The sequence below is a fragment of the Mytilus edulis genome, chromosome 10 (genome assembly GCF_963676685.1).
Source record: "Mytilus edulis chromosome 10, xbMytEdul2.2, whole genome shotgun sequence".
Classification (NCBI taxonomy): domain Eukaryota; kingdom Metazoa; phylum Mollusca; class Bivalvia; order Mytilida; family Mytilidae; genus Mytilus; species Mytilus edulis.
This window is the reverse complement of record NC_092353.1, coordinates 20,750,872-20,761,905: the sequence shown is the minus strand read 5'-3', so window position 1 is coordinate 20,761,905 and position 11,034 is coordinate 20,750,872. Positions and strand designations below refer to the sequence as shown.

The 11,034-nt window shown below is 33.9% G+C and overlaps 1 protein-coding gene across 7 annotated transcripts in view; it reads left to right on the top strand.

The window, feature by feature from the left end:
• Positions 1 to 11,034, top strand: part of LOC139490599 (SR-related and CTD-associated factor 4-like) — a 36,791-nt gene continuing 25,757 nt past the window's right edge. For 4 of the 7 annotated variants that reach the window (XM_071277480.1, XM_071277479.1, XM_071277478.1 and 1 more), the window contains exons 1-7: positions 1 to 162; positions 2,935 to 3,225; positions 3,778 to 3,895; positions 5,845 to 6,047; positions 7,556 to 7,753; positions 8,218 to 8,267; positions 10,867 to 11,017. In XM_071277480.1, the coding sequence (XP_071133581.1) occupies positions 127 to 162; positions 2,935 to 3,225; positions 3,778 to 3,895; positions 5,845 to 6,047; positions 7,556 to 7,753; positions 8,218 to 8,267; positions 10,867 to 11,017 (1,047 nt within the window). In that variant the 5' untranslated portion in view covers positions 1 to 126. The remainder of the gene's footprint in view (positions 163 to 2,934; positions 3,226 to 3,777; positions 3,896 to 5,844; positions 6,048 to 7,555; positions 7,754 to 8,217; positions 8,268 to 10,866; positions 11,018 to 11,034) is intronic. The other 3 variants (XM_071277482.1, XM_071277483.1, XM_071277481.1) reach the window with 3 other exon arrangements.

Here is an 11,034-nt window from a genome sequence, read left to right as displayed (position 1 = left end):
AAACTGTAATTGGGAATAAGCTCCTGCGTGTCCGCCATGTTGGAACAAACACGCTAACGTCCTTCTCTGTTTTTGGGCCTATTTCAGCAAAAGAAGAATACCTAGGACAAGAATAAGAAATTTCTAATGACTATGGAGGCTGTCCGTGCTTTTAACAATGAGGTATTATACATAACCTGCAGGATTTTGTTTGACTCATTGTCATTGAATCACCACGTTTTTTCCGTGGTATTAGTGTAAATATATTAGCAAAATTAGCAAAATAATTGTGAATTATTGCTGAATGTTTTGTGGCATTTCGTTGGTGTCGAAAAATCATTGCAATCTATATTTGTTGATTGTCAGGGTTTTGTAGCAAGGTAACAAGACATTTCGGCACACAAGTCCGAAGACACTTCTGCATCCGTTTTGGACAATAGGGCTCTTCACGGTTAGTTCGGCCATATTGGATAGGGGGCAGATTTTCATAATAGAGGTAAAAATGGTGTGGAAAATACGGGAAAACATCATTAAAACAGAGCTGTTGCTTGGAAACACACATAGGATTTCCCACACTTTCATACCATTTCCACCTCCTTCCAAAAAATCTGCCCCCTATCCAATATGGCCGAACTAACCGTGAAGAGCCCTATTCGGGACCAGACATTTCCGACCTCATTTATTTTGTTCAAGAAAATTAAAAGAAATGTTACAGTAATTCTATGATCTGTAGTCAAAATATGCACTACAAGACCTGCATACAAAGGAACAGAAAATTTGACATCAACTGTTGTTGTGTCTTTATGTCCAGTCCCCAAAAAGATATAGAGGAGTAGCATAACAGTGACAGTGTCAACACCAGAGTCTGCACCCGAGGAACTTGTACCTTTTAATCTTTTGGTTACAGAACTGTAAAAGGAATCCTCCAACATTCCGTTACATAGTTAAGATGGTTTCTGAAATTCAAGCTTCAAAGGTACCAAGTTGACAGACCCAGGGCCGTCTTTTTGAAGTACAAGCCACGTATTGTAACAACAGCATACAGGGATCAGGAAGGATGTGCACCTATAGCGCATATTGACAAGAAATGGTGCATACAGTGACAAATGTAAGCACACACGTCACGTGGCGCACGATATTTTTCACTTCGTTTAGATATATCGTCAAATGAATTTCCGATCGTGTTCCGTGCCGCCATGTGTGTATACACAACTGTGTAATGTTCCTCCAATAATAGGAGCACCTATATATTTTTGGGACGTCTCGGGTGTTTCCCTATGATAATAGAACCATCAATTTAACGTCTCGGTGTTTTCCTATTGTAATAATAGAACCATGCGGTCTAACTGATAACCCCGAAAAACGTAATTAACCATCATTCATGATATATATTTTTTATAAACAACTGTAAATTTGTGAAATTTATCTCTGATAATAATCTCATTTAGTTTATTTTTGTAAATTTTCTTCATCAGCCATTAAAATATTTGTACAAAGTACGGATAGGAGTTGGAATTTATCAGAAACGCACCAGCTATGAATGAAGTCATGAAATTAAAATTTATACATCTTTTTGTGAGAAGAATAATATATTTGACGTAAATTGTGCATCTAGAATTGATAAACTTTAACCAATTGAATTTGAACTGTTTCTTTAATGTAGACTCTGGTATGAATTGAACAATATTAAAAAAAAGTAAGATACATAAATGTATCGAATTAATTTAATAATAATAAGAGTGAACACACTGAAATGTCTCGCCTTCTTTACTAATCATTGATATTATGTTGATAGTCCTAAATATAAAGTTTATTACAACTGTCACATAAACTTAAACCAAGAAAACTAAACATTGTAAAATGAACCATGAAAAGGAGGTGAAGGTCAGATGAACCATGCCAGGCAGGCATGTACAGCTAACAATTCTCCCATACAACAAATATAGTTGACCTATAGCTTATAGTTTGAAAAAAACAGACCAAAACACAAAAACTTAACAGTGAGCAATGAACGGTTAAAATGAGGTCAAGGTCAAATAAAACCTGCACCACTGACATATAGATCATGAAATATTTCCATACACCAAATATAGTTAACCTATAGCATTTAGTTTTAGAAAAAAAGACCCAAACTCAAAAAACTTAAATTTGACCACTGAACCATAAAAATGAGGTCACGGTCAGATGACACCTGACAGCTAGACATGTACACCTTTCGATCATTCCATACACCAAATATAGTAGTCCTATTGCATACAGTATAAGAAAAACAGACAAAACACAAAAAAATAACTATAACCACTGAACCATGAAAATGAGGTCAAGGTCAGATGACACCTGCCAGTTGGACATGTACACCTTATTTACAGTCCTTCCATACACCGAATATGCTAGACCTATTGCTTAAAGTATCTGAGATATGGATTTGACCACCAAAACTTAACTTGTTCACTGATCCATGAAATGAAGTCGCGGTCAAGTGAAAAATGTCTGAAGGACATGAGGACCTTGCAAGGTACACACATACCAAATATAGTTATTCTATTATTAACAATCTTAACTTTTTTTCAAGTAGTCACTTAACCATGAAAATGAGGTCAAGGACATTGGACATGTGACTGACGGAAACTTCGTAACATGAGGGATCCATATACAAAGTATGAAGCATGCAGGCCTTCTACCTTCTTAAATATAAGTCTTTTAAGAAGTAAACTAACACTGCTGCTGCCAGCTTAGGATCACTCTCCCTATGTCAAGCTTTCTGCAACAAAAGTTTCAGGCTTGACAAAAACAAAACTTTGTAGTGTCAAAAGCAAACAAACACTTCTCATGTCAAATCTCATTCACTTCATCCATTCAGTTTCAAAAAGGTAAGTCACTTCTCCGCATGGAAAAAGAAATATGCATAGAAGTAGACTAAAAGATGTAAAACATAATTATTTTCTTCTTTTTCAGTTGTCATCTTTGTACGAGACCAGGCCCCCTATATCTAGGGCCAAGATGGCTGCCGTGACAAAGGGTGCAATCAAGGCCATAAAATTTTACAAGCATGTGGTACAGAGTGTGGAGAAATTTGTACAGAAATGTAAACCAGAGTACAAAGTACCTGGACTTTATGTCATTGATTCTATAGTCCGTCAATCAAGGCACCAGTTTGGGTCAGAAAAAGATGTCTTTGCACCAAGATTTACCAAGAATATTTTGCTGACATTCCAAAACTTGCTAAAATGTCCCACAGAAGAAAAGGTATATATGTTTTAATCTTATGAAGACATTGTTAATGGCTTTTGTCAAACAGAATAAAGCAAAATATCAAAAGTAAAATAACAAAATAATCAGAACTGTGTGCTTTAGATGTAATAATTCAACGTAGAACTTTAAATGTAAATGTGGTAAAAGTCTTCTGGGTTTTACAATTATGCAAAACAATGATTGAGTCAGCTATACCGTGTGATAATTTTTTAGGTTCATCATTAGACAACTTTCTGTTATCCAAACACTTAACATTTGACACTTAAAATTATCCAGTTGCTGTGGGGTATTATCAGTGAGCATTAACACACAGTTTCACTTGTTGTGCATTCTTTTACAAGAACCTTGTACCTGTAAATGGTCATGCAAAAAGAAGTATTTTAATTTTTCCTGCACTTGTTGTTGAAGAAGGAATTGCATGATTCCTTTTAATTGTTCATAAATTTTCAAAAATGAATATGAATTGTTTGTTCACATTACAGTTACCGGGTACCCATGTAAAAATCTGCATGCTACATGTTGATATTGTATGATTCTCAATTTCAGAGTAAAATTGTACGTGTATTAAATCTTTGGCAAAAGAATAATGTGTTTATGAGTGAAGTTATACAACCATTGTTAGATTTAACAGCTGATCCAAACAATCCTGAAATGGCCGCCCAGGGTAAGGTTATATAAAAATATGTATGACATTTATTGACACTGTAGGTGCCTAGTTGGTCAAGTGGTCTAAGTGGTTCTTCCATTGTAATAATTAGCCAGTCAACACTGAGGCAGTGGTCTCCCCAGGATTTTTTTAAGGCGCAAAATTCAAGGGCGCGTAACTCTTTTTTTAGAGTGAACTTTTGTGATCTGAAGCAATCAGTCATTAATCCATGACATGCAATATGAATTATAATGCTTTGTATTATGTGTTTGATAATGCAGAGTATTTAATAATGAATTACAAGAATATATATATATATATATGAAATAAATTGATTTTAAACACAAAAGTTATTTATAAGTCAAAATATAAATATTCATCTCTGTACTCTCTGCTCCTTCTAGGGATAATGTTTCAAGATAGTGTTATTTTGTTGGACAGTCTGTTCCTCAATTTTGTCTTTATCCTCTTTAGGGTTGAAAACTCCCTCTCACAATAACTTTTGCTTATACCCCCTTTAACATTTGTAAGCCATGAAAACTCAGTCAGCCACTTGACATTGAAACCAGAAACATGGTGCTTGCTGTTATCACTTGCTAAAACTTAAGCTAGGTTGGGATTAGGAGAAGCAATGACATCTGCTTATACTGACAGTGAAGAGGAAGGTGTATTCCCCTTTTCATTAGAAATCATTAGGCTGAAGAAAAAAACTTCTACTTCCATCATATGCCTTTTGCTCAGAAGTCACCCTTTTGTTATTTGCAGAGAACATGTTCATTCAGAATTAATAAAATCGAATATGGTAAAGATATTTGATCATATTTGGTATACAACTTTTTAAAACAAAAATATGTTAATGAACAGCTGACAAGTTTCCGTAGTTTTACATTACACTTCCGTGTGTATTATTGTTAAAACCTATCTCTGGCAGGTAGATATAAACGAAACTTTGCAAGTTTTTTAAAGTTAAGACCATTGAAATTATCAACTAGTGACATTATATAGAAGCTGCAGCAATTCCGTACCCGTGTTGATTGTCACATATTTCCCGACGAACAGAATTTTACGATCGATGTTCAATGATCATTTTATTTCTAAAAACACGACAGTTTGAGACAATTTACCTTGCAAGTAACATTTTTTCACTTCATATTAAAATAAATCACTTCTCTTTATCTTTAATCAAAGTTTATTTTATTTTTTTCAATTACAAATACTCTCATTCATAATTTTCATCGTAAATATCTTTAGCAATGTGTATTCAAATTTATCACGTGTATTCATCACGTTCATTGGTCGTGTTAAAATAGATTCTTTTTTTCGACCAATGAAAAAATTCGTTATTTAAATGGTCAAGTGATCACACACACAATGCGTAAATACAATGTATTTGCGATCTATTTCTTCAATTTCTGCACTGAAGTTTTTATTTTTTTTAATTTTCTTCTACAAATATCTATCTTCTTGATGATCATGTACGCTATTACATGATAACATAGTCCGATAAGGCTGAGATAAGCGTGGCTCAGGTAAAACTAATTATCAGTTATTGCGCAACACTGACCGACCTCTCAGCGGTGATCAGCAAGTTGACAATTTTAACCTACATTTATAATGAAAATGTGAAAATAACACGCTGCGGGATCAAGTATTAAGGGACAGCGGACAATTAAGACGCTGCGGGATCTTTGAAAATATTATGAAGGCGCTGCGGCACCGCAGCGTCATATCGGCCTGGGGAGAACACTGTCAGAGGTTGTGAGTAAGAAACTAGAGCAGGTGCACTCGACTCCTCCAATAAAAACTGGCCGCTATGAAAATTCTGTAATATAAACGGTATACTTAATGATGTTATTTCCCTGTATTCTTTTTATTCAGGACTTCTTAAGATAATAGTAAATCATGTAAATGATGATGCATTTTCAGATGTACAAAAAAAATATTTTTGGTATATTTTATCTTTTTAGTACAAAGAGCAGCCGAGTATATCGTTAATAAAACTGGAGCAACAACTAAAGCTGCTGGTGCTTCTAACTTAGATACATCAACATCGTCAGAACCTCCATCAGAACAGGAGACAGCTCAAAATATAATGGACACAGCCAATGCACAGTCAACACAGATAGATATGCTGGCCACAGTTAATCAATTACTGCAGCAAACACAGACGGTAATACATAAGTTTGAAAAACATAAGTGTCTGTTCTCGAAAAAAAACATAGATGGTATCTATTCTGGTCATCCAAAACTCCTATAGATAACTTTCAACATATTCTCATTACAAGTATATTCAGGTATCTAGCAAAAAAAGAATAACCCTTCACAACATTGAAAACCTGATTTATGGTAGTTTGGGGGTTCAAACACAGTTCAGTGGGACATAACTTGTTTTCAAGTTACATGCTTTGAAATATTAACACATTATATAGATGATACACGAGAAAAGTATCATGTGAATAGAATGAAAACTAAATGACAGATAATTTAGAATATAATATGAGTTGATTATTCTTTTAATATATATTGATATTGTTACTACATGTACTATAATATAGGGTTATTGCATGAATACTGGGGAATATTGTCCCGAGTAGAATTTTATATTGCACGAGCTTGCGAGTTCTTCACCATTTGGAACTCTTGGTTTAATAGCTTCCTTGTGAGCAGCAACCCTCTATCTAGAAAATCATGATAGGAAATGCAAGCACTGGAATATCGTATCAATTGTGAGATATATACCCCATATGCAGGTGCTGCTGGAATGTTGCTACTTAGAAATGGAAATTTCACAATTGGAAGGCTGAAATCATCTCTTTTGTCGTAAAGTTTTGTTTTCAACCGACCCTAATTTTCAATTTCTAGATGTAAGTCAAGATATGAGGCCGACTTAACTGTATCTGTAGTATCCTTTATCTCTAGCTTGATGGGATAGATGCGTTCCACAGTCACCAAATTTTGAATTATTTAGTGAAAGAACACATATAGAGCAGAAAGTAGAGTTCAAGGATATTGTTAACTTCTTATCTTTCTAAGAAGTTCCTGCATGAAGTCAGACTCATAATAATAAAGAAACAAGTCTGCAAGTAGAGGGGCACAGTTTGTTCCCATTGGAATGCCGACAGCAATAGTATTTGTTAAAAACAGACAATGATTATATTAAATGACTATTTTTTACGTAAATGAAATAAGATTAAAAATTGCAATTGAATTGTGTGTGTTCCTGTCTCAAAAATTTCCTAGTTCATTAGAATTTTAAAACGATTGTTTTCTGCAATTAACAATCCAAGATGGCAAAATATCATGCACATTTTCAGAATAAATCATCTGCCTGTAAAGATAAAACCTTTATTTAGTATGAGATTTTTTTAACTGTGCTGTTCCATTTGAATATACATGGTACCCAAGAAGGCACTTTGAAAATTGGTAACTAGCATTAAAACAATTTAAGAATGATTATTCTCTTACCTTTTCCCTGAACAAAATGGTCTTTTAATCCCAACTCGTGACAAAGATTTCAAAGTGCCTTCCCAGGGTCCCATGTGTGTTTTCTTGGAACAGCCCTTACATACAAACTACTATATTCACACATGTTAATTGGTTGGAGGAAATCTTATACAAGGGAATTTTCCAACTTTTATGCTTTGATGTTCTTAAGACATGGTCTTGGTCTTGTTTTAGGGTAGTACAAGTTTAAGTGCACAACAACAGCAGTTGCAACAGTTACAGTTACTTCAACAACAGTTGATACAACAAACTCAGTTGATGCAGCAGTCAACAGGACAACAACCAGTTATAGATAGCAACCTGTTATCCCACATACAGACCCTTACTAGTCAACTTCTCAACAAGAAACCTCCAGAACCGGGATTTAATAAGGTTGACAAACAGTTTTTACCCCCAAAAAAGATTTTATTGTATATACCAATAGGCATGATAGGAGACATACTTTTTATAAGGCTGTTCTGTTAATACACACATGGTACCCAGGGTTGGCACTTTGAAAATAGAATAACCATCTGTAGAAGTAGTTCTAAGAAATTTTCTTTACAAAGTGGTCATTTACATGATTTACACCACCCTTCAGTAGGGATATGGAACTGCCTTGTATGTTTTTATGGAACCATCATGGGGAGGGGGTTGAAAACAGATGTTCTTTTTGTACTTATGGTATTTTTTTAAGTTAAATGTTTATCAGAACTGAAATCTTAAAAATGAAAAACTACATCATCTTATCATTTGTTTAATGGATCAAAATTAATTATTATTATTGGACTTTTTGTAATTAAAAAAAAAAGATTAAAAAAAAGATATATGATAACATTGTAGATATTATATTGTAGAAGTTACTAGATTTTGACTATGGTGAAAGTGATGAAGAAGATGGACAAGGGTACGTAAACATTTTTTTTATATCAATACATTTGGTGGTAAAGGAATCAAATCTTAAACATGTACTAAATTGATCTTCCTCAACTCTATACAAATACATGTACCTTAGAATCTGAAGAAAAAGGATTAAAGAATTGATTGAACAAAGTCAGAGTTTCAAGATATTTTTGAGATGTGTTTGTCAGTTTGATTGTAAAGTTGTAGTCATATTTATTTAAAGGTGGACTACTGACATACATCTTATTTTCTCCAAATATAACAAGAATATCGACAAACCTTTCCCACCTTCTGTATAACCATTTGAATCTAAACTATGAACAAACTCCAAAAGTAAGAAATTGCTAGTATTATCAGGTCTGACCTCTAGTTAGACTGTTTACAGCAATATTCATGCAACTTCAACACAGACAATGACCAATAGAAAAACAGAATGAGAAAGCAGTTTTCCTCTTTTAGTGATGTTATTTGAGTTATTGATCTTACATCATGTACATTTGAGTTATTCTCTTAACCCTTTCGCCGATGAGTCCCGGTTTACCGGGATTCACGCTTCAGACAGCTGACGATGAGTCCCGTTTTACCGGGATCGGAATACCTCTTTTATATTTCCCGCTTAAAACAGTGCAAACATGAGTTATCTTTCTTTGATGAATACCCGGATGAAACTGTAAACATAGCCCTTCCGTTTGCTGAAAACCGTGTCAAAATCAGACGAAATTTACGGAATTTACGAGAATTTGAAATGAGGGAACATTTTTTTTGAAAGAATATGGAAGAATTGAAGCCAAACTAGTATACTTTTTTGACATAAAATGTCGTTTTATGTACAAAACACTTGGAATGGACATCGTTCAGTGCGAGAAATTTGTACAGCCTCATCAAATTTTTCAAAATTTTGCCGTTTTGGGTTAAAAAATTACGATTTGGGGTTTTAAGGCAGAATTTTTAGAATTTCACCTAGATAATGCCGAAAATGTGAAAATTTGAATATTTTATGAAGAATAAATTATCAAAACATGAACAAAACTGTGAACATGGTGTTAGTGAATGAAATAAATACACAAATAACTACAAACAAGTTTTTATTGACATTTATTATGAAGATCTCCCACTTGAGTAATAGTAGCCAGGGAAGCCATCGTCTCAGAGTAGCCTCTGTCTGGGCAGCAATCGGTGAAAGGGTTAATAAATGAGTACCAAAGACAAAGAAAATGAAACAGTAGTCGATTGCTTTGAAGTGGTTAGATTTAATTTGACATCCCAGTGACAAGTTGTTGTTGATAGTTTCCTACAAATGGTATCCCTGACTTGTATCCACTTGACCAATAATTGAAGCAAGCTTAGAAGCAGTTTTCAACTTTCAGCTATTATTCATTACCAACTACTGTGGATTCATATATTTTAAATGGGTTCCAATTTTCATGGAATTAGGAAACTTGGGATTTCATGGATATTTATTTCGGGTATTGCCAAAGTAGGAATTTACGTCTAGAACAATATGTAATAAGTTGAACATTTATATTTGTGGTTACCTGGAAATTGTATGAAAATTGGTTACCCATAAATAATTATGAATCCAAATTAATACTTTTAACAAAATCCATTATCAAATATCTATGCCCAAGTAATAGAAACTTAACCCAGTTTTAAATCCTGACAAGTGGGAAAAGCAGAGCGCTGAGAAAATAGCTTGGGTATGCACATAGTGGTGAAAAGAATGTCAACGCATTTAAAATATTGTTAATTGTTAAAAGTCATAATTGTGACTAAGAAGATCAACATTTTGATTCCTGTGAAAAGACAAGAGTTGCAGCTTATAAACAGTGATAAAAAGATGGGTTTGTTTTTGATTTTTTTTGGCTTTCTGTGTATCATCTGTCTTTGTGTAGTATCCATTTTGTGGTGACCCTGGTTATGGACTGCCTTTAATGTCTTCCAAATGTCTTACATCTAATTTATTATGCCAAATTCCTAAGTATTGGTTTTCGAATGTTTCAGAGAGCAAAAATGCAAATCACATCATGTACTTAATGATTTATTCCAATTATCAGTTTGTTGATTGTCATTTGTTTGGAAAAAAAACTTTGGCTTCGGAATGAATTAAAAACCTGTTTGTATACAAGGTAGAATGCAACATAATAAATATATACATTCCAATGTTACCAATTACTATAGGTGATACTGCCTTGATATTTACTACTTGAAAAAAAGACTATTATAAAATGGATACTCACAAAGTACATTTGACCACAGAACAATTGTTTATATTGACCAGAAATGACTGTTCCACAGTGAAGTAAACAATGCATCATAAAGCAATTCGCAAATTTAAAAGTGATTTTAACAAACAATTCTTTCCATTCCTTGATAGCATCATTTAGTTGTGCAAACAGTCATTTCTGGTGAAACTGATGATTTTGAAATATGCTATGCAAGTGTTAGTTCAGTCAAGACATATAAAGTGCTGACAATGTAAGGGAAAGTGTCAAACATAGAAAGTGCTGACAATGTGAGGGGTAGTGTCACAACATATAAAGTGCTGACAATATGAGGGAAAAATATCTGGTGACAAGGTTTCTACTCTGATTTAATTTTTATAGCCCACAGAATGTGTTGGACCAAAACCTAATGCATCAGATCCAACAGATGTCCCAAACCATACAGAAAAATGAACTGCTAAATAAGGAAATGAACATGCAGAAACTACTGCAACAACAGGCAGAGTTTGATCAGCAGATTGCTGCATCACAGGTAATACATTTGTTATG